This window comes from Onychostoma macrolepis, chromosome 18 (assembly GCF_012432095.1).
Source record: "Onychostoma macrolepis isolate SWU-2019 chromosome 18, ASM1243209v1, whole genome shotgun sequence".
Lineage (NCBI taxonomy): Eukaryota > Metazoa > Chordata > Actinopteri > Cypriniformes > Cyprinidae > Onychostoma > Onychostoma macrolepis.
This window is the reverse complement of record NC_081172.1, coordinates 574,942-600,000: the sequence shown is the minus strand read 5'-3', so window position 1 is coordinate 600,000 and position 25,059 is coordinate 574,942. Positions and strand designations below refer to the sequence as shown.

At 38.1% G+C, this 25,059-nt stretch overlaps 2 protein-coding genes across 2 annotated transcripts in view; one reads left to right on the top strand and one right to left on the bottom strand.

Moving 5' to 3' along the window:
• Positions 1-10,331, top strand: part of larp6a (La ribonucleoprotein 6, translational regulator a) — a 10,393-nt gene extending 62 nt beyond the window's left edge. The window contains exons 1-4 of the mRNA XM_058750575.1: positions 1-513; positions 3,162-3,360; positions 7,280-7,741; positions 9,081-10,331. The exon at positions 1-513 is cut by the window's left edge and continues 62 nt beyond it. Of these exons, the coding sequence (XP_058606558.1) occupies positions 1-513; positions 3,162-3,360; positions 7,280-7,741; positions 9,081-9,707 (1,801 nt within the window). The 3' untranslated portion in view covers positions 9,708-10,331. The remainder of the gene's footprint in view (positions 514-3,161; positions 3,361-7,279; positions 7,742-9,080) is intronic.
• Positions 10,332-15,116: 4,785 nt separating this feature from the next.
• tm2d3 (TM2 domain containing 3) lies at positions 15,117-24,355 on the bottom strand. The gene is made up of 6 exons (XM_058750576.1): positions 24,184-24,355; positions 22,645-22,740; positions 22,382-22,542; positions 21,084-21,258; positions 19,150-19,225; positions 15,117-16,574 (listed from the first exon to the last, which is right to left on the bottom strand). Exons 1-6 carry the CDS (start codon positions 24,242-24,244, stop codon positions 16,409-16,411), a joined length of 735 nt encoding a protein of 244 aa, XP_058606559.1. The 5' UTR covers positions 24,245-24,355; the 3' UTR covers positions 15,117-16,408.
• Between the last annotated feature and the right edge of the window lie 704 nt (positions 24,356-25,059).

Below are 25,059 nucleotides of genomic sequence, written 5' to 3'. Positions count from 1 at the left end.
CGAAGAAATGTCCGCCGCGCTGAACGCGTTCCTGCGCTGCGTCGCGTTCCTGCTGCCGCCCTCTTGGCTTCAGTTTTGCTGGTGGGTTGGGGAGGCGTCATGGCCCAATCCCAGAGCTCGATTCAAACACACAAAGCCTCTTACATATGAGGAAGTAGCTGCTCAAGACGAGCCTTCCTCCTCTGATCGCGCCGCGCCGTCGCCGTCTCCGTGGCGCAGAGTCCTGACGCTCGCGGAGCGCGTCCTCTCGGCTCTCTTTGATCTTCACACGCGTCTGGGAAGTTTGTGTTCGCCGCGCCGCGTCGCCGCCGGTTCTCCATCGAGCGCAGCCGCGGAAGAGGAGGCGTTCACGGCGGAGATCATGAGCACCGAGGAGCCGCGGGAGATCAGCGCTCCGGTGACCATCACCGTGGCCATCCAAGCGGCGGAGGACGAGGAGCCTTCCTCCAACACCATCGAGCTCCAGACGGGCAGCGGCAGCGAAGACGAGGTCGCCAGACACGATAAATCCAGGTAGAGGACTCCAGTCCTTCAGAATCAAATCCGTCTCGTGTATAATCAAGCCATTGGTTTCTCCATCCGTGCGCACCAGCCGCGCTTCCAGGCTATAAATAGACGCGCTCACAATGCTTGACCCCATGAAAGTGCGTGTTTGTAATTGTGATTCAGAGCCTGTGTGTGTGACACCTGTCGCTGCTCTTCAGGTAGGAATGGGACCAGACCTGTTGCTCCACCAGCTCCATTCATCTATAGATCCTCCACTCCTGCGGTCCACCAACATCACAGCCTGTGTGTCCCTGCAGCACAAAACCAGTCTCAAGTCGCTGGGGGATATCTGTAGCAATAGCCAAAAATACACTGTATGGGTCAAAATTATCCACTTTTCTTTTATGCCAAAAATCATTAGGATATTAAGTAAAGATCATGTTCCATGAAGATATTTAGCAAATTTCTTACCGTAAATATATCTCAACAACATTTTTGATTAGTAATATGCATTGCTAAGAACTTCATTTGAACAACTTTAAAGGCGATTTTCTCAATATCAGATTCCAGATTTTCAAATAGTTGCATCTCGGCCAAATATTGTCCAACAAATCATACATCAATGGAAAGATTATTTATTCAGCTTTCAGATGATGCATAAATCTCAATTTCGAAAAATTGACACTTAAGACTGGTTTTGTGGTCCAGAGCAACAAATGATGTAATGTTTCATAATAGCTATACAAATTACACAATATTCACTGGAAAAACATTCATTTTCAGTCTCAGGGTTGCCAAATATTAATCTGTGTGTGGATTGGTTTTTTTTATCTTTTAGATGCAATGGGCCTACAAATCCTTCTTAAAAACATACCCATATATATTTTCATGTATAAAGACCCAATTTATACTCCTTTATAGGCTATACTAAACCAGTGTTAAAATATTATTTGGAAAATATTTACTAGGCCTATCTATTAAGTTACAGTAAGTATTTCTAGTCACTATGGTACTGTTAACTATTTAATTCTACTTTATTTATTAATATAAATGGATTGTGTTGTACTTTTATAAAAATTTAATATACATAGATTAAAAGTAAATTTATATTTGTACATTTGTACACTTCCTGCAGCCCCCAGTTTATTTCAATCTGTCATTTTTAAAAAAAAATTTATTTAAACTGTTTTAATTTTTTTTTACTCCGTTTTAATTTGTCCACTGAACTTCTAGCACTTTCTTGCAGCCCCCTCAGTTTATTTTAGTGTTTTTTTTTATTGTATATTTTAATTTGTACATAATTTGTATTTATTTGATCTAGTTTTTATTTGTCATCCATTTTATTTTAATTAAAAAAAATTTGGACATCGTTTTTCTCAGTTCTTCCATGGATGCCCAGCCTTCCCTTGCAGCCCCCAGTTTATTTTAACCTAGCTTTTATTTAATATTTTAAAAAAAATAATAATTCTTACTATAAGTTTTTCAACACTTTCTCTAATTTGACACTGATCCCCCAGAACGTCTTTGTAGCCCCAGTTTTTTAATACTTATTTTAACCTAATTATTTATCTATGCATTTCAATTTTTACTCAGTTTTTCTTCATTTTTCCACGAATCCCCTTAGCTCTTCCGTGAACCCCCCCGGCCTGCTCACTAATGTCCTCAGTGACCGCAGCGAGCGCTGACCTCTGGCTTCTCATCAGTGCTGTTGATGTGCAATTAAATCTGTCCCTCATGACCTATTGAGCACTTTCCCACTGTGAGCGTGAAGTATGATGCGAGTAGCTGTGCGTCTGCGGCCCACGGCTGCGTCTGCATTGTTGTGGAGCACTAATGAGTCGGCTGATGCTGCTATTGTGCTCCGCAGCGGTGGGCGGATGGTGACGGGCCGCTTTCTGTGCTTCAAGGGCTTCCCCGCCTTTACTGGAGAGCTGCTCTGAAGTTTGCGTGAGCGTCCCGAGTGGATGCGTTTTAAAGGTTGTGGGCTAGAAGAGAAGGCAGTGAGTCATCAGTTTAATTTGTTTTCTGAAGGTTCTCTCCAGCAGACGGGGAGGTAAGCTGTGGAATCTCATAGAAAAGATTAGATTCCTTTTGCTGCTGGAAGCAGAGCAGCGAGTGACTGTGTGTGTGTGTGTGTGTGTGTGTGTGTGTGTGTGTGTACAGCTATCTTTGTGAGGGCCGGTTTGAGTTTTAGACCATCAGAGTGAGGACAATCTTGTAAAGTGAGGACATTTTGGCCGGTCCTCACTTTCTGAGAGCCCTTTAAAGGCCTGTTTGAGGGTCAAGACTTGGTTTTAGGGGTCAGGTTATAATCGGGTAAAGGGTAGGTTTAGGGTAAGGGTCTGGGTGAGGCACTTAGTTCTGAAGGTTAGGGTCAGGAGCTAGAGATCGCATTGTCAATGTATGTCCTCACAAAGATAGCTATACAGAGGTGAGTGTGTGTTTGAGAGAGAGAGAGAGAGAGTGTGTGTGTACACGAGTGTGTGTGGTCAGATGGAGAGGTCTCGGTCTCAGCGCTGCTCGTGTGTTGTGTTCGTGGGCAGTGAGCTGTGATGCTCGTGTTTTGGCGCAGGCTGTTGGATTGTGGGGGAATCTGAGATTTCAGGGGGCTGATGGGAAACAGACGGGCTCCCTGCTGCGGGTTGATGTGTGTGTGTTTGGTGTGTTTCTCTCAGTGGCGCGGGGACCAGCGGCGGGGAGCTGGAGGAGGAGAGCTGGCAGCCTCCGGACCCGGAGCTCATACAGAAGCTGGTGGCGCAGATTGAATATTATCTGTCGGATGAGAACCTGGAGCACGACGCCTTCCTGCTCAAACACGTCCGCCGCAACAAGCTGGGCTTCGTCAGCGTCAAGCTGCTCACCTCCTTCAAGAAGGTAAACGCATCATGTTCCAGTTCTTCCAGACCTCATGACTTCAAACGGTTAACTTTTGTTTTATTTTACTCAAAGCTGTCACGTTCTTTTAGCAGATTTAGACGTTTAAAAGTTTACAAAATAAAAAAAACTCAGACAAAATATATACCTGACACAATCTTTATATTTATATAATATAAAAAAATGGTCATAATATATTATGTCATTTAAAAGAATAAAAATTGTGTATATGCTTGTGTGTGTGTGTAATTCAGTTTAAAAAAGTTAGTATGCTTATAATTTTCACACTACTTCAATATTTTATGAAACTGTTTAATAGCCAAATTCCTTCAGAGGAACCGAACTAATCCTGTTGAAAGATCGGCCAATCAGAGAAGTCATCGTTACCGTGGAGATGAGAATCTTGGCGAGGGTTAAGCAGTGACCGCCGACTCTCACGAGGCATTGAGAATGACGTAATAACATTGATCTGCCTTCACTCTATTTGCACAAATATCACAAACATTGTATAAACACGTTCGTCTTCTCTCTCCTTTTTGCTTTAAATCAATGTTTGTGATTCATCTGAGAGCGGGTTGGTTCGGTTCATGACTAAGAACTCGTTATTTAAGGATGTTTGAAGAAAGTGAATGAGAATAATACTCATGGAAGCACAACCTTTCAGCCTCTGATGAATGCTAGTGAATGATGGTTTTGTTGGGCTATTAAAAAAGGAACCGGCATTTCAAAATGATCCACTTTAGCTTCCCGTTTCAGTACGACATCAAGCACAGGGGAAACTCGTTTGTCAAATCATTAGCAGCACTCCGCTCTAAATCAACTTTATTTCATGCTGCTTCTGATGCTCGTTCTGGAGCGACGCTTAAATCTGGCCTGAATTGGTCTCTCACTGCCTCTTCTGTGCTCTATCAATCTCAATTAAAGCTGTATTTTGATGACAAGGGAACATAATTACTTTTCCTTTGAGACATTAATACGGAACGGGCTTCAATTGTGTATAAATGAATGGACCCTTTTCACAGACTGTGATGCGTTTCTACAGTTATTAACATCATAAATCATTATTTACAACACTATACTTAGTGTTTTCTTACATTAAAATTAGTGCTGGGCAACGATTAATCGCGATTAATCGCATCCAAAATAAATGTTTTTGTTTATATAATATATCTGTGTGTACTGTGTATATTTATTATGTGTATATAAAGACACACACATACAGTATATATTTTGAAAAGATTTACATGTATATATTTATTAATATAATTTATATGATATATAAATATATTTAATATCTAATCATAACACATTTTTCTTAAATATATACATACATGGGTGTGTATTCATATATACATAATAAATACACACAATACACACATATATATTATGTACACAAAAACTTTTATTTTGGATGCGATTAATCGCGATTAATCGTTGCCCAGCACTAATTAAAATTAAATTACAGAAACGTAGTTAACCCTTGCAGTGAGTGTTTCTAATACAGCACTCCCTAAAGCAACCGCATTTGACATTTATCTCTTTTTGACCAACGATATCAATCTTTTTCAAAATTTCTTTTTTTCTCTCTTTTGGAAAGCCACAGAAATGCTACTTTTGTTGTTTTTTTTTAGTTACGCTACAAAAATGATTTACTCACTCAGTATTTTGTCTTGTTTTCTAGCCCAGGTGAAAAACAAGTGCACTTCCATAATGTACTTAAAAAGTTCTTGCACCTTAATTTAGTACTTAATATACTAGAAATGATTCTTTAGTACTTAAGATAAACTTAAGATCATCTAAGTGCACTCAACTGTGCTATTTTGAGACACCATGAATATGAACTAAAATGCACTTTTAATGTACCATGAAAGGTTAGATTTTTGTGAATTTCTTTAAACAAAAGATCAAAAGGATTAACAATGCAGATTAATTTTCACAGCCGCCTTTGATCATATTTACCAAGGGTGCCGATATTTTTTGGCCATGACTGTAGATACGATTTTAGTTTAGTCTGCTGACTGTAAGCAGCTTTGCAAATACATGGGTTGTTGGGGTTGTTGTCTAAAGGGTAACATCAAAATAACCATACTGATATTACAATAAAAACAGTTCAAAGCAAATGTGCTCACGTTCATCTGATCTAATGGATAACTTAATCTAATGTAAACAATATTGTCCTTGTTTGTAAAATATCTCAAAGCTAAGAAAAAATCCATGAAAGTGGTTGAGCATAACCCTCGAAACTAGACACAAACCTCATAATATACACAATACACAACCATATATCATCTAAACAAAAACATTTATTTTGGATGCGATTAATTGTTTGACAGCACTAGTGTATATATGCGTGTGTGTATGTACACTGTAAAAAGTGATGAGTTGAATTAACTAAAACAAATTGAGGAAACCCATTGCCTTCAATTAAGTAAATGATTTTTAAAAAATTAAGTGAACTTGACAATTCACTTAAATTATTTTTAATTATTTACTTAATTTTAAGGCAACGGGTTTCTTCAATTTGTTTTTGTCAACTCATCACTTTTTACTGTGTGTGTGTGTGTGTGTGTGTATATTAGCTCCTTGACGCATGCGATTAATTTGTTTTCAGTTTAACGCGTTAAAAATATTTACCGCCGTTAACGCAGGGGCGGAGCCTAGGGTTGGCCACCCCACTCATAACTGCTGTTTGTCTGTTTTTTTCTTGACAAGAAGTGCATTTATTCAGTCGCAGAACGTCTTTACGAGCACATCAATCCGGAGACGTTTCAGACGCGCTCCGCTTCACTTCAGCAGCAGGCGCGAGTCAAACAGCGCGGAAACCGGCGCGCGCTGTAGTCTGCATCAATTCACATCAAAGCGCGAAATAAACTACGTGCATGCAATGTCGTGGTCAGTTAAGGCATGAAGTTACCAAAAAGGCGATTAAAGCTGCCTTAAAACTGTGCATGCATGTAATATGTTATGAGTTACATTATGAACATGTCTCTGAAATGGTTTTCAAAACTGTCCTGGAGCAGCCTAGAACTGTCTCCTCATCTAACACACCCGATTCAACTCGTCAGCTCATTAGTAGAGACTGAAATGGGTCCGACCTGAAATGTGTCAGAAAAGGTGATGAAAGCTGAGAGAAAATACGATGCGTGTCAGATCTGCGTCATGTTCAGCAGCGGCAGCTCTTAAAGTAATAGCAGCCAAAAACAACCTAATAACCAGCTGCTGTGATGTCTGTTCATCAAGAACAAAAGAGGAAATCAATAACTTTTATATAGCTGTAAGTATTTATCTGTATTTAGTTTATAATTTAGTGTTTGATAACCTTTTTCAATTTATGTATATTTCTGCTGAGGGGTAGCCTAGCTAAATATTAACAATAACATTTATTATAATGGATTTATGTGAAGATTGTTTTAATTTCACTTAAATTGTAAGTTATTTTTAAAGTCTAATAAATGTTAAAATTGATAGCTGTTAATTATAATGTGATGTTTAATGGCTAAATATTAAGGGACATTTTTTTTTTAGGGAAATCAGTGTTAATTGGTATCAATGATTCTGGCCTTCAGTCATAAAAAAAGATGCCATTAAACAAATATGAATATGTAATCGCGATTAATTTCAGAAAAAATGTAATTGTAATTAATTAGTTACTTGCTTCGTGTGCTGTTATGCTAACTGAGACTTGTTATAGCACTTGCATATCATTGGTCTTCTGTTGATTTGCTTCTATTGTCCTCATTTGTAAGTCGCTTTGGATAAAAGCATCTGCTAAATGACTAAATGTAATGCAAATGTATGTCGTTTCAAGAAAATGGCAGTTTTTAAGTATTTCAGACTCAAAAGGTTTCGTAAACTGGAAATATGCAGGTGTATTTTTTCCCAGTGTACCTGAAGGAGTTCTCTTCCGTCTGTTCCTCAGGTCAAGCACCTGACGCGGGACTGGAGGACCACAGCGTACGCCCTGCGTCACTCCGAGCTGCTGGAGCTGAACGATGAGGGCCGTAAGGTGCGGCGCAGGACGACGGTGCCGGTGTTCGCCAGCGAGTCTCTGCCGAGCCGCATGCTTCTGCTCAGTGAGCTCAAGCGGTGGCCGGAGCTGGGCGTCGCGCTCGGGGCCGACGGAGAGGCAGGGGCCACCCAGCAGGAGCGGCTGATGGAGCTCCTGCTCAAAGCCTTCGGAAACTACGGGTCCATCGCCTCCGTGCGGGTTCTCAAACCCGGGAAGGACTTGCCGGGCGATCTGAAGAAACTGAGCGGGCGTTACTCTCAGCTGGGAACGGAGGAGTGCGCCATCGTGGAGTTTGAAGAAGTGGAGGCTGCAATGAAAGCCCACGAGGCCGTCGGTGGAGACGCGGGCGCTCGAGGGCCGCTGGGATTGAAGGTGGTTTTTTGTAACGTTTTTATTGTAAAAAGACATGGAAGATAACATAAAAATAATCATAGAAAATACATATTTATGTGACCCTGGACCACAAAACCAGTCAATTTTTGAATAAGCTTTCCATTGATGTATGGTTTGTTAGGATCGGACAATATTTGGCTGAGAATAAAATCTGGAATCTGAGGGTGCAAAACATCTAAATATTGAGAAAATCGCCTTTTTAAAGTTGTCCAAATGAAGTTCTTAGCAATGCATATTACTAATCAGAAATTAAGTTTTGATATTTATGGTAGGAAATTTACGAAATCAAAATTGTTAGTTTTTGCTTAAAACAAGCAAAAATATCTAGAATGGGGCAAGAAAAATAATCTTGTTTAGCCTTTGAAATAAGATTATATTTGTTGCACCATTGGCAATTATTTTTTGCTTGTTTTAAGCAAAAACTAACAAAATTTGGATCATTTGAGGAAACAAGACATATCTTAAATAATTTTACTTGTCAAGTAAATGCTCCCTGATTCAAGAATGTTTAGATATTTATACTAGAAAACAAGACAAAAATGGTAAGAAAATCGTTATTTATTTTTTGGCAGAGCATTACCAGTGTTGGGAACGTTACTTTGGAAATGTAATAGGTTACAGATTACAAGTTACCTTATTTAAAATATAAGTAACTATTTCATCAAAGTTATCCTAAAACATAAAACCAAAATGTGCTCTTGTGTTAGGACAACTTTGAACTTTTTTGATCCAATTTTATTTAAGGATAAATTAAGGACTTTGGATAATTTAATATCCAAGTTGATTTAAAAATAAAGCATATACACAAACCAAAATAGGAAATAAAACCGTGTCCAGAAACATTGATTTCTTTCCCAAATTACAGCAACTGCTCTAAAATATGACACACCAATCAAATCTGCATGTGTGTGAAAATATTCAGATGTAACTCCCTTTTGTAACATTTTCATAAGTAACTCATTTAATGACACTTTTTTTTTTTTTTTTTTCTCCGTAAATTAGTTACATTTTATTTTGGGTTACTTTATTTTAAGGTGTCCTTGTTACAGTGTAATTATACATCTAAGTACCGAGTAATATTAACTAAGTTACATGTATTTACTATATGCTTTGGGTTACTTGCATGTAATTATGCATAATTAATTGTTATTATAGTCAGTACATGTACCGTGTCACAAGGGACACCTTAAAATAAAGTGTTACCTTATTTTGTAATGAAATTGTTACATGTAACCAGTTACTTTCCAACACAGTTTAAATCTAGTATTAATTGAGCAATTCTGGGCTTTAACACGTATATCTGGCTCTAAATTTGAAGGTGGTTCTAATCGGCACCAAGCCTCCCAAGAAAAAGATCCCAAAGGACCGAGACGAAGGAGTCGGAGGCGTCCGCAAGAGCCGCTCGCTCAACAGCCGCGTCCGAGAGCTGCAGTATCACGGCGGAGACGACTCGGCCGCGAGTTCCTCGGAAACGGAGAGCACTCCCACCTCGCCGCGTCTGGCCCGTAAATCACGCTCCTGCAACAAGCTCAGCCCCACGAGCGCCGGACCCAATCACCTGAGTCCAGCGGTGTCTCCGCGCTCCAGTCCCTGGAGCAGCCCTCGAGCGAGCCCATGCACCCAGCGCAAGACGCCTCTCTCGGGGAAGTCTCCGCTGCTCAGCGAGGGCCGCTTGAGCCCCGAGCCGGGTCGCCGGTGGGCGGACTATTCCTCGGACAGCAGCTTGACCCCCTCGGGAAGCCCTTGGGTCCAGCGGCGGAAGCAGGTGGCCAGTCAGGAGAGCAGCCCGGTGGGAAGCCCGATGCTCGTGAGGAAGATCCAGAACGCGGATGGTCTTCCTCCAGGCGTGGTTCGACTCCCGAGGGGTCCGGATGGGACGAGAGGTTTCCACCCAGCTCCCTCCGGAGAGCGAGGCAAGGCTGCGTCCACGCAAACCTGTCTCTAAAGACCGACCCTCTCGACCCTCGCACTCTCAAAGCAGTCGTGACATCTCTGTAGGACTGGCCTGTCTTTTTTTGTAAAACCTTTTTCTATATGCTGTTTTTGTTAACGTTTTATACATCTTAATTTCTCACTGAACGATGGCGTCACGAGGGAAGCTGTTCTGAAAGTGTTTCTGTTTTAAATCGACGCCGTGTTTTCCGTTCTCAGACTCCCGTGTAAATGTTGTAAATGTGTTGTGTGCGGGTCATGGCGTTCGGTTCCTTCCGATGATGCCGTGGCTTCTGGGAGGCCTGGCATCGGAAGTCTACACTGGCTGGCATTAGAAGTGGATCAAAACCTTTATCGAAGTTGTCCTCTTTTTCGATCCACTTCAAATGTCACCTACTGTGTATTTAGTTTTATTTGCTTTAACTTCCGTTTGGTTTCTGCCTTCAAAGTGCTTCTCATTTTAGTGATTTGATTGGGATCTTGTTTTGTTTGTTTCTCGGTTCTTCGGTCGAGTCCTCTCTGTGAAAGAGTGTTTGAGGTTTCTGTCCTGAGCACAAATGCCTCGTATCCGCCTTCAGTCTGAGAAGGCAATGCACCGTCTGCTTCCTTACTGTACAAATAAATCACTACAATCGCAGCTATCTGGGGTATCACTCATTTCTTCAGATCCAATATTCTGTTGCTTTTGGCCGTTTTGTTTTGCATATCATTTGTCGTTTAGGAATCGGTTGTTCTCTGCTGCTTCAGATTGTTTATCGTACAAAATATGCACAAAAAAAAAACCTTATTAATATTACAATGAACTGCATAAACCCAACAATATGCAGAAGTATTAACTGAAAGGGAAAAATGGCACTGATGGTTATGTAAATGCATTAACAGCAGAAGTGTGATTTTTACCAGTCTAACACATTGAACAAACACTGGGCTAAATATTGTTTTCGCATTAGCCATATTACCAAGTGACAGATTAATAAGTGCCAAAACTTTCTGCATCAAACAAACCCTATCAGATGCTTTTCCTCTTATGCATTTACAGTCTTCTATGCCGCTGCGTTCAGTTTGTGGTGTTTTACCCCTGCCGAGAGCTGAAATGAATGGCTGGTGTTTCTCAGAGGTGGTCAGATTTGCTCTTTTCACTGAGAATCACAGTAATCTGCCGTTTGAGTTAACGATCGCATCAAATCCGTCAGTGTCACGTCCTCTCAGAAGCTGGATTGTAACTGAAGTGTTTTTAATCTGCAGGAAAGGTGATCATTTTTCTCCCGTTTCCTCAAGATAATTGTATTTGATACAGTGTGACGTTGTAATGTTTCTTAGCAACCGTCTGATCGCTGCAGGATGCTGAGACGACTGTGAGCCAATGCATGTTCCCGTTCAGAGAGATTTTACAGGTCAGATGAGTTCAGTCCAGAGCTAAATTACACCTGAGTGGAGACTCTATTCAGAACGCAGTATTCTCCGATAATGTGCATTAATATCAGTAAATGAGTGTGCTTTTATCTGCATGCTCACCTGAATCACACAGGGCTTAAGCATTTCATCAAACCATTATAGTTCATTCTCTGGTAGAAAGAGACATCTGTATTTCCAATTAAGCTGGCAACATCATCCGTTGGCCAGATTGTCCATTTAGCAGAGAACCGAATAAAAGCGTCATGATTTATCCATCACAAGCATCTCCGTAATGGCTTCGGTGTAATTTAAAACTCTTTTGCTTTTTGGCAATTATATGCTGTGTTCGTTCTCAGACTTCACAATGTCAAAGTGTTTTCTGAATTATGTGGCTAATGACTTGCAGCCAATTTAACTGGGAAAGAAATACACCGCTATCAGCATACGCTCAATTAGCTATAATGTGATTTTCCAGAACTTTCACCGTCTCCGTTCCTCTCTGGTGGAACCAGCTGCAAGCATTCAAGACGACGTCCATAACCAGACACACAACTGCTGATCTTCTGTATCTTCTCTTGCTTACACTTCAAACTTTGTTGTATAATAAGAATTGAGACTCTTGACAAATTGCATCTGATATTATTCATTTGTAAGTCACTTTGGAGAAGCATCTGGTAAAAGAATAAATCAAATCTAAAATATCAGTGAGGAATAACACACGTCTCATCCGGCATTTTGTCAAATTATATGCTTGAAGTCATGATGAAACATAAGTAGCAATAGACCTTTTCTGTCATACTGTGAGAGTATAACGAATTCTCAAAAACAATGTAGAGTTAATCGGTCAGTTGTTGATTGAACAAATTACATGAGAAGTAATGTAATCTAGGATATTCGTTTTAGGTAATGTACTTTTGTAGATTACTTTTAATCTAAATTGTTTTAAACGCACCATTAAAAGTACATATTGCTAAAATCAAAAAGCAAAGAAAAAGAATATATAAAATGCATTAAACATGACATTATATTGGGGTTTCCCAAACTGGGCTGCAGTGGGTTTGTGATTAAAAAGCTAATAATGAATTAAATCATAAAATAGAAATCACTTAAACACTCAAACGCTAAAAAAAGAACAATTTTATTTGTTTACCTGCATGTCAATGTGATCTTTAACTGAAATCAGAGAACTGTAAACATGCCAAAATGTTATTTAGGGTTATTTCAAGTAAATATTTTGTCAATAGGGTTCGGCTGACAAACAATTTGGGAATTTATAAGAGCAAACATTACATGCCCAGAGTCTTTCAGGTTAGAAATATTTTTGTTTAGATTTCCAGAATTAAGAGTGAAGACAGCGATAAATTACCAGTGTTTAGTAACTTGCATAATTATTTCATACATTGTAAAAAAAAAATGTTGAGCCAACTTAAAATTTTAAGGCAACCAGCTTCAGCAGATTTTTGAGTTTGCTTAACTCGTTTTTGTGGGAGATTCTCAAATTGTTGTTGTATAAACTTAAAACGACAAGCTGAGAAAACTCTACAATTTTAAGTTGGCTCAACTTTTTTTTTTTGTGTGTACATGGTTGAGAGGTGTTTTTCACTCAAATTCAGAAACATGGTTTGCACATTTATTTACATGCATTTGTGAATATAATCAAAGCTAAATGGTATGAAACAGTATAGAATTTTTTGAAAATAAAATTTAAGAGGAAAAAGAATTGGGGAGAATCAACAAATTATGAATAAACTGCTTCCATTGTGTGAATATGTAATCCATAAAAAAGAAACTCTAATCTAATTATGAGCATTTTAAATGTAATATACTCTAATCTGATTACGTAATCCAGATTTGTTACTACCCAGCTCTAAATAGAGGTCATGTTTGGTAGACCCGCCTAGTATACACTGCACACTTCCTTCGGTTTTAAAAAGCAAAACAATTCATATATATATATATATATAGAGAGAGAGAATGATACCGCTGTTGCATGACTTCAATTCAGCCAGTGACATCCAGTTATCTCAGAATTGAGTTGTTTTGCATTTTAAACCAAGCTTGCATGCAACATTTGGAGGTCTGTTGAAATAATGGAGCTGACAGCACTTCTGCTTCATCCATCGCACTGTAAATGGAAGGTCAAGTTGAATGAGTGCATTGCATTGTGGGATACAGTATGCAGTGTGCACTGCACATTTTGGCAAATGTAGTGAATCATCCAGGTTCATACAGACAGAAAGCGTGCAAACGGTACACCTGTTATATAGTGCAGAAACAGTTTGAGTGGTAATGTGTTAATTAAAACGTGCCCCTGCTTCATTATATAAGACTGACAACACATGAACTCTCAGAGGAAACAAACGCAAATGTTGAAACTGTAGCTCATAAAACCAAACGATGAAATCTAAATAGGCTTCAAACACATTTTTCTGAATGACATCCAGATCTATGTAAAACACATTTCACCGAGTGTGTGAGATGACTAGAGAGAGTTCTGCTCGTCTGCTCGTCCCCTCGATAGTGACGGAGCCAGGAGCCGTCCAGGAAACAGATGCATGCTGATCTGCAGCGAGTGCAGATGATGGATCCGACAGCAGATCATCACCACAGACCACAGCTGCTGTGAGCCCGAAACCTGCTGATCAGGACAAACTTCTGCTGTTCAGAACACTGCTCAGAATAGCGCTCTCCTGCGTTTCTGCAGAATGCACACTGTCCTGCTGCACTCGTATCCCACAATGCAATGTGCTTGACATCTCCAAAAAAGCTCTCAGTCCTCCTCTGAGTGCAACGTCGTTATCTTACTATCATTCAGATACTACTATAGTTGTTTTATTAATATTCATCATTTATAATTTTTTATGTAATCTTTACATTTTCATTTTAAAGTTATTTTTATTTTAGTGTTATTTTAGCAATTTTGTTGTGTTTGTCATTTTTACTATTTAGTCTGTATAGTTTTTATAGCATTATAAAATGTAGTATTAAGTTTAAAATAAGTAAAAGGGGTTTTATTTTTATTTTTTAATTTAAAAAATTCATTTTATTTTAAATAACAAAAATGTTTTTAATTTCAGTTTTTGAGTTTTAGTTAATAACCCTGGTGCATACTTCACTCTTATTATAGTTCATTGTTAAAAAAAAATTATTTGAATTAAAATAAGCTTTAACTGGAATAAAACAAAAAACAAAACTTATTTTATTTCAGATAGTTGCAAAGGAAAAAAAATAATAAAAATTGTATAGACATTAAAAATAAAAATAACACCACAACAAAATTACTGACACTTTAAAACTAAAAGTAATAACTAATTCAAAATATTAATAACTTTTATAATAAAAACATGAAAAAAATATTCTTTTAAAAACACTGATTTTTGTAAACCATTTTTACGATGACTGACTTTTTTTCTTTTCTGGAACATAAAAGAAGATATTTTGGAGAACGTTGGGATCCAAACAATATGGACTTTCATTGTGTGAACAACAACAAAAGAGACTCGTGACAGATTTAACATTTTTGTGTGAACTGTCCCCGTTGAGCACTTGTTTGTAACATGCCGTACTGCTATTTAACAGCGGTTAGCGCTACACACTACGCAGAATGTTCTGGAACACACAGAAACTGAAAGTGGGAACAGAAGCAGTAGTTGGAGGTCAGGATGAACTGTGTGTGGAAATATGAGCAGAAGAAACCAGCACTTACATTCACTCACAGTGTGTTTGTTCAGGCTGGAACACGATGAAAAAGCCTGAAGGGTCTCGAAAAGTCCTGTTCTGACTGATTATAGAAGATATTTCTGCAGGAGATTTCACATTCTACAAATATTTAGAGTGGTTTAACTCTTCCATCCCCGGTACTAGTGCTGCTGGTGACTTTACTAGAAAACAGATGAAAAAACCAATCAGAGTCAGACAATTACCTGTAATTCCTGGAAGATGATTTAGGTTTTTACGCACCGCTCTGTTTTGCTTCCTATCATCATGTCTTCATTCATAGTGAAAAAAAAAAAACACATCCAAAATACACATTTAATTGATTTTATTACTTAATTCCACTTTATCTATTTGCATCTAGTTTTTTCTCTTACATACAGCAAACTTTAGAGTTTCATTCCTCTCTGTATTCTGAAGGTTTGTTCAGATTTCATTTACACTGATTTACACATTTTATTCCTAAAAGCATGGTGAAAATGTGTCCATTTACAGTATTTTCTATGGAAGCGTGTTTTCTGCCACAGAATAAGAAATAAAGGCAATTGCGACTTTTTATTTCACAATTTGAATTTTTTTCATGCAATTCTTGCAAAAAGGATACAAACAATTGCAAGAAATAAACTCAGAAATTATACTTTTTTTGTTTCTGCCATGGAATAAAAAAGGTAATTGCAAATTCTCACAATTGCAAGTTTGCGTTTCACATTTCTGAGTTTGCATCTCGCACTTCTGACTTTTCTTCGCACGATTGTTAGATATAAACACAGAATTGCGAGACAAATGTCTGAATTGTGATTTAAAAAGTCACTATTACCTATTTAATTTTTTTATGCCGTGGCAGAAACAAGCTTTCACAATTTTCTGATTTATGGAGTGATAAAAACATAAACCCCTCAGATTAAAACCTTTAATATAAACTAGTATTAATCACAAATTGCATAATATATGAGTGTGTACTGTGTATATTTATTATGCATATACTGTGTAAATACACACACGTATGCAAAATATGTTGTTTATATATTAAATATATAATACCAATTATATGAATACAAATATATACATGTAAATATTTTCTAAATATGTGTGTGCATTTACATTTACATAAATATATACATTACACACACACATTATGTAAACAAAAACTTTTATTTTGGATGCGATTAATTGTTTGACAGCAGAAATCCAAACAGGAATTTTGAACCTGACTTTATCTTCATATTTTCACCTGCAGTGTCTCGTCTTGCTGAATCTGTGAGGAATATATATATATATATAAAGACATAAAGCCAAACACAGGTGACGATCATCATCAACCTGACAGAGTTTTAATCAGAAATCACCAGTGAATCATATATACACACAGCAGTAATATTACACGCACACAGATGAGTTTAGATACATATTGTACATGTTTTAGACTCCGAACCGTGAAGCGTCTTCATCGCGCTCTTCCTCCGACGGCGTTAGTCAGACGTGCTGCTGAAGGCAGGGACGCATCGGGAGCAGATGGGAATCTGCCGCAGTGGGAGTTTGGACGAGACACGTGCGAATCGGGCTGGAAATCTGGGATGGAGGAGTCACAGTCACGCCATCCGAACCTCAGATGTAGAGAGAGCCGTCGGCCGGCCCCACGTATCCCACGCCGATCAGCAGCACGTCGATCAGCGTCCAGATGCCCAGGCCTCCGAAGCTGAAGAGCTTCCCCAGACCTTCCCTCCACTGGCCCAGATAGAAGCGGTCCGCACCGAAGCCGCCCAGAGAGATGCTGCGCACACACAGCGTCCGGTTAGCAGGCACAGGACCATACCCACGGGAACGTGGCTTAACGCATTAAAACACTGTTTTTGAACAACACGCCAAACTCAATAAGCGTTATTCTTATTCTGGACTCATATCTCATACGAGTCTGACCACTATTACAGCTGCCATAGAATGCATTGATGCAGTATTTGAAATTATTCTCTGATATCTACATAGAAGGTATGTGGCTTAAGAAAAGGCCAAAAATCTCCAGAAACGGTTTTACATGTCTATTTACAACCCTAGGATTTGTCCCTAGAATGAAACGGTCTATTATTACCTTATTTGGAAGGGTCATGAATAATAATGTTGAGCTCTGCTCTGATTGGCTGTTTCACAGCTCACACAGATCTCTACTGTCCGGCGTGAACGATGGTGTCATAAGCAGCACAGCGATATTTGAAGCAATAGCCAACAATACATTGTATGGGTCAAAATTATACATTTTTCTTTTATGCCAAAAATCATTAGAATATTAAGTAAAGACCATGTTCCATGAAGATATTTTGTAAATTTCTTACCGTAAATATATCAAAACTTCATTTTTGATTAGTAATATGCATTGCTAAGAACTTCATTTAAACAACTTTAAAGGTGATTTTCTCAATGTTTAGATTTTTTTGCTCCCTCAGATTCCAGATTTTCAAATAGTTGTATCTCAGACAAATATTGTCCAACAAACCATACATCAATGCAAAGATTATTTATTCAGATGATGCATAAATCTCAATTTCGAAAAATGGACACTGGTTTTGTGGTCCAGAGTCACATATGTTTGAGCCTGTATCAGATGAAGATACAGATTTTGAGAGATTTTAAAAATGTTTAGCATCTGTGGTATGAACATGATCGCTGCGAGACGCTTGAGTTGTGTGTGTTGCCAGATCCAGCTGTTATAAGCGTTTTTGGACTAGTCTTTTTTTCACTTTTTTTGACACTTTCGAAAGTTAATAAAGTAGGATGTTGCAGTTTAGGATATCTTTATCTTATCTTAATTGCAAAATAATTTCAGGTTTTTGTTTGTTTTAATAGCAATATCTGGCAACACTGCATTGATGATTCGGCTGGCCAAGAACATGGGCTGGTACACGTTATGCAAATGTTGGGGGCGTAAACATTAATGATCCCGACTGTAATGTCACAGTTGGCATTATGTTGGGATTCGCCTCTTTTTCAGTGGTCTTTTGCACGGACGAGATTTACATGAGGAGGAAACAATGGTGTTAGAGGCTCACTGGATGCCATTTCCATGCACAGAACTCTTATTATTCAACTATGCCGAGGTAAACACAGTTTTCCATTCTATGGCACCTTTAAAGGGGAACAGATCCAGAGCATTGAGGAGTATAAATATCTTGGGGTAATATTTGAGGTGAGCTATAAAGAGTCAGCAAAGTCTCTATTAAAAGATGGTGTCATTTAACGTAAGCCTTCCATTGTTAAAAATGTTTTAGAGTTCTTTTATTGAAAGTGTTTTGAGCTTTTGTATCACTTGCTGGTTTGGAAATGCTCAAGAGGAACAAAAGCACGAAATGCTTAAATGAAAGATAGTGTTGTTGTTTTTTACTTATATTTTGTGTCTTCGTTTATATGTTGAAATGTCTTTTTATTGTTTATTTGAAACGCATGTTGAAACCCACTGAAACAAAATTTCCAGACGGGGATAAATAAAGTACTACTACTACTATCTGCTTGTCTGTAAATAGTATGCTTTATTAATAATGTGCTCGCTGAAGGTGGTATTTTCAAAAACACTGTTTTAATGCATTAAGCAGCGTTAAAGGGTTTCTCCACTTCCAGAATAAAAATTTCCTGATAATTTATTCACCCCCATGTCATTTAAAATGTTCATGTCTTTCTTTCTTCAGTTGCAAAGAAATTAAGTTTTTGGAGGAAAACATTCTAATATTTCTCTCCATATAGTGGACTTCAATGGTGCTCAACGGATTGAAGGTTAAAAATGCAGTTTCAAAGAGCTCTAAACAATCCCAGCCGAGGTTTAAGGGTCTTATCTAGCGAAACGATCGATCATTTTCTAAAAAAATACTTTTTAACCTCAGATGCTCATCTTGTCTAGTTCTGCGATGCGCATGCGTACTCAGTGCACTCCGGTTCAACACAGTTAGGGAAGGTCTAAAAACTCCCATCTCATTTTCTCCTCCAACTTCAAAATCGTCCTACATCTCTGTTTCACCTTTTTTAGTTTGGGGCGTTTGACCTTCTTTGCATGTTTACTTTGTAAACACTTCTGCAGCGATGTAGGACGATTTTGAAGTTGGAGGCTCATATTACACTGGAATTCATTTAGCATCATCATTCATATTATTAAAGACGCTTTTAAACAACAACAACAACAAAAACAATACTGCAACAGCAAGAAGCGTCTCTCTGTAATAAAACACGAGTTTGTTCATCACAGGATTCACAGAGAGCGAACAAAGAATTTAATCATAAATCAAATCCAGATGAAAGTTCTGAAGCTCAAACAGATTCATCACATCATACTAACACACAACTCTCATGTTTATGATTGAAATCACCTGAGGGCCAGAGCCGTGGACCACTTATATCCTCCCGTCCAGTTACAGAACAGACGCTTCTGAAACACCCGCTTGCCTGCGAACACAACAGCACAAACACACACGTGAAGGAAAACAGCATTCTGCCATCATCGTGTCACAGCACGCTTCTGTCTTCTGCTGAACACAAAAGAAGATATTGTGAAGAATGTGGGAAACCAGGCAATTGCCGGGAGCCACTGACTTCCACAGCAGGGAAAGAAATATAATGGAAGTCAATGGGGACAAGCGACTGTATCTTCCTCGGTGTTCAACAGAAGGTTTGGAAAGACATGAGAGTGAGTAAATGATGATGGAAGTTTGGATTTACAGTCCTCCTCACATTGCATTTAAAGGGTTCATCAGATGCGAAATTCACTTTTACATGTTTGAACTGAAACTGTGCAGACAACCACCCTATAATGATAAAAATCCACCCAGTGCCTTTTTTTTTTTTTTTAAATCCCCATAAATCAAAACCCCTTTCTCAGATCAAGAACGTCTCCGATTTAAGCGACTGAGGTGTTTTGTTGTTGACAAACAAGCTGAAGACAGAGTGGATTACGCTTGTTTCTGAAGGGAATGCGCCCCTGATCTACCTAAATGCGTCTATGTTCGCACGAATCATGCGAAGAAGAAGAAGTGAGTATAAGGTTATTTTATGAAAAATGTAATAATAAAATAATAAAAATGTCCTAATAATGTGCTAGTTAGCAAGTTTCACGATGAATGCGGCTAAAGTTAAGAGTCTCTCAGAGAGCGGCTCGGAAGAGAGGGGCGGGGTCAGCAGAGGTCATTAGCATTTATAGCGACATGCACCGAAACGGCTTGCTGTGAACAGAGCTGTTTTTGACAGGGTAAAAAGGGTGTTGTTTTACACTACCATTGAGACATTTTAACCAAATTATGACTTTTCATTAAAGGGTTAGTTCACCCAAAAATGAAAATTAGCCCATGTTTTACTCACCCTCAAGGCATCCTAGGTGTACATGACTTTCTTCTTTCAGACGAATCCAATCGGAGTTATATTAAAATTGTCCTTGCTCTTACAAGCTTTATAATGGCAGTGGATCTGTGTTTTTTCCAACAGTCCAAATATAGTCAAATAAAGCGCATCCATCCATAATAAACAGTTCCTCACACAGTTCCAGGGGTGAATAAAGGCCTCCAGTAGCGAATCGATGCGTTTTTGTAAGAAAAACATCAATATTTAAAATATTATAAACCGTTTTCTCTAACTTCCGCATGCGGTGGTGATTAGTAACGAATGTGGAAGCACGGAGGAGACAGAGCAAAACAAAACGCCGGTCACGAATTAGAAGCACAAAACAAGGATTTGTAAAGAGAAATGTGTGAGGATTTAGATATAAGCCAAGAAGAGACTGGGTTTCCTTTGTTAAAGTAAGGAAGCTTTGCTTCTTTTGCTCCTGTAAACAAACCCGTGAGACTAGCATATCTCAGAGGCGCTACGCCTACGTCATCCGCCCGGAAACGGCTTCTGCGTACGATAGATAGCAGAAGTGATAGAAAAGTGTTTATAACTTTTTAAAAACTGATATTTTTCTTACAAAAACACATAGATTTGCTACAGGCGGCCTTTATTCATTTCATTTTTGGGCGAACTAACCCTTTAAAGACCCTAGAGAGTCATATCAACTTGGGCATCCGATGACTCCTTTAAGATACACATTTGATCGTTTGGGCATTCCCTGGGAATCGAACCCATGACCATGATGTTGCTAGCGCTGTTGTCTACTGTTTGAGTCTCAGTCTGTAGTCCTGCATTTTTAGTTTTTATTCATGCAGCACAGCTTCCCACATGATTACTCCTGTAGCGAGCCGCTGGTGTGTGTGTGTGTGTGTGGCGTGTGTGTGTGTGTGTGTGAGCGTGTGTGTGTGTATGTGTGTGTGTTTACCGAGGCAGTGCACGTGCTCCAGAGCTTCGCAGCTGGCGTTATAGCGTCTGCGGGGACAGGACACAGTCATGCAGCTGGTGGAGTTTGAGCAGCGATACTGCGACGCGTCCAGCTGCCAACAGAAGCGACAGTCCAGCGTCAGCGTGAAGTTCTGCTGCGGCTGACCCTGCTCGTTCTGAAACACACACACACACAGAACAACAGACTGGAAAACATTTCTTGACTAATGCATTAAGCATCTGAGCTCTTTATTTTCACTTATTATTAAACAACTAACAGATTATGAACTCAAATGCTTTAAATCTTGCAGATTTCAGAATTGCACAGATTATTTATAAAGCACATAATCTACTTCCCAAATGTATTTATGGGCTTTTATAAATAAGAAACAGTTTAAATGTATGGTAATTCACATATTTAAGGGCAAATATAAATAATAGATGTGTATCCATCAAAGCAGTGAAAGTGTAGAATAACTGGTGAGGAATTCAGAACGTGTAGTTCACTTTACAAACTTCAAAAATAATGTGATAAATAATATACAACTCTAAATGAGCAATCTGTATATTGAATATGTAATATAATTTAGGGTTATTGAAGTTAACTAAAACCATAACAAAAACATGTTCATTATTTGAAATAAAATAAATGTTAACTGAAATAAAATAAAAAATATAAAACTTATTTTAAGCTAGCTGACAAGCATTTCTCATTTTTATTTAGTTTACTTTTGTGTACTAAAATAACAAATTTAAATTAAAATTAATTTAAATTTTATAGATATTTAAAAACAACAAAATAAAAATAAAAAATAAAATAAAAATGACAAAATTAATAGAACTTTAACTCAAATTAACTTGAAAGCAGAAAATAAAAAAAATGTATTTCATCTTTATTTAACTCTAGCACTCTCTATTCTAATTCTATTTTAACTATGATTTATTTTTTATTAAAAAACACACTTTACTCTTTAAGACTTGCACTCTATTTGTTTCCTAACTGCTTGTTTTTTTGTTTTTTTAAAAAGCCTCTAACATTAGATTTCTCTATTCTATCTATTTGTTTCTTTTTATTTATTCTATAATTATATATATATATATATATATATATATATATATATAAAACCCTTGCTGCGTGTACGGTGTTAAGCTAACTGAGACTTGTCTTGTATATCATTGCTCTTTTGTTGATTTTAATTGCTTCTATTGTCCTCATTTAAGACGCTTTGAGAGTGAAGGAAGGGCACTGAACTCTACGATCGCACGCAGAGCAGTTAACTCGTTCTGAGAGGATCTCACCACACAGTGAACGCCGGCTCTGGCTCTGCAGGTGAAGTTAGCCGGCCGGCCGTAGCTGCAGTTGTGATGAAATGCGCAGATGATGCAGTCGGCCGGGAGTCTGGAGCACTGACTGCCGCTGGGACACCTGGACAGGTAGCTATCGGTCACCACCGGAGCAGCTGAACACACACACACACACACACACACACACACACAGAGATGTTTATGCGGTGCGCTCCGTATGAATCTGACGCTCTGGATGGTGCTGGAGGGTCACTCACTGGAGGAAGCGGTCAGTGCCACCGGACTGCTCATCACCGGACTCTGCTGCGCTGTGTACGGCGGCTCCTGACCCACGTGAGGAGAGCTCAGATACGCTGAGAGACACACACACGTTTGTTTTTGTGAAAAGTGGGGACTCTCCATAGGCGTAATGGTTTTTATACTGTACTTACTGTATGTGCTATTGCCCTACACCAACCCTACACCTAAACCTACCCCTTACACACACACACACTCTCTCACACACACACTCTCTCACACACACACACACACACACACAAACTCTCTCACACACACACACACACACACACACACACTCACACGTTTGTTTTAGTGGTTTACGGGGACTCTCCATAGGCGTAATGGTTTTTATACTGTACTTACTGTATGTGCTATTGCCCTACACCAACCCTACACCTAAACCTACCCCTTACACACACACTCTCTCACACCCACACACACACACACACACACTCTCTCACACACACACTCTCACACACACACACACACACACACAAACTCTCTCACACCCACACACACACTCACACTCTCTCACACCCCCCACACACACACACACACACACACACCATCTGACTGTATGTGTACTGCATGAAATGTGATGGAAAAAAGATTTTCTCAAGGTAAATCCTCATTCAATATGTAATCCAGCATAACTCAATATAATTAATGCAAAAGTGTGCTTCAATATAATTCCACGTAATTGCAATTAAAAAATATTTTGAATAATAATTAATCATTATTATCGAAAATTCATTTTATTTTACAGTGCAATAGTGTATTCTTATTGATTTGCTTAATTTCCATCATTTAAATAATGAAATTTTTTGAATAAGAATTAGTTATTACTCATTTATATTTTACAGTACAATAGTATTACTGCAATAGTGCTATATTTACTGATTTGTTTAATTTGTGAATTTAAATAATAATGAAACAATGTTACTTTGAATAATCAATTAACTAACTACTATTTTTATTTTACGATACAATAGAATTATTACAACAGTAATATATTACTTTGAGTTATTTTTATTTTTATAATTTAAATCGTATTAAAATTTTGAAGAATCAAAATAACTATTTTCTTACTAACTATTATTGTGTAGTCACACTGAACGGGGAAAACAGGTATTCCTTATTTTTTTATTAATTTGATTATTGTTCTTAGTTGATCACGTGATGTATAAACGATTGTCACAAGAAATCAGTGACGTATCCACGCATCAAATACAGGTATTTTAAAGCTAGATGTAAACAACAGACGGTCTGATAACAAAACACTGATACTACAGTACATCACTGATACCGAGGTACTTCGCATATATATCGTGTAAATAACACGGTAAACTGTGGTACCATCCGTATATATCCTTGTATTTACACGGTACGCATGTAACTCAAATAAGACCGTGATGATATTAATTTTCTGTAACAAAACACGGTACTTCCACGGTAACAGAGTCCAGACCCAGATAACGATGACTTTAGCGTGTAGTGCTCGGTGTTCGCGCTCTTACCGATCACACACTGGGAGTTAATGTCCAGCAGCAGCAGAAACAGCATCAAATACGAGCTCATGGTGTTCCGTTCGCGTTCAAAAACCCATTTCAATCCGTTCGCTAGCTTCCAGAACACCGCCGCCGCCGATGGACTCTACTTCCGGCTTCCGCTCCCGTAAAAGTCCCAACGGCTAATAGTTCAAAATAAAAGTCCCATAACGCACATCTTTGCTTTAATGAGAGAAAAACTGTGATGTCCAATATTTTACTGAAACAAGTATCTTGATTAAAAAATTAAATAATAAAAATAATGAACACAACATTTTTTCCAAATAATATAGTTTACACATGCACTAGATGTAAACAAGGTTTTTGGCAGTATGCACCAAAAAAGAGCATATAAAGTATAAATATGAAATAAATATATAAAGAAAGAAAGAAAGAAAGACATTGTGGTATGAAATGTTCACACATTCTAATTTGTTACACTGTTTATTTAAGTTTAAATTGTTATAATGTTTTCTTCTATTATTTTGAACTATTCCTTGTTATTATTATTATATTACTCCACATATACTGCCAATATAGCAATTTTGAATTAATTGAAAGAAAGAAATTAAGAAAGAGAGAAAGAAAGAAAGAAGTACCCTTTAAGATGCATAATATCTACACATGTAGCTCCAGATGTTGTCTTTGCTTATGTTTCTAACCAATGGTGAAAAAAACGTAATTAAATGTAATTTCTACACTGGCTTTTAATGTGACAGCGATTAAAGATTAAGAGAGAGACAGTTATAATGGTCATTAAAACTAAATTGCTTTGATATATGGAAAAAAAGACTTTATTTAAACTATATTGTTTTGGTATTATTTATATACTGATTTTTTTTATTT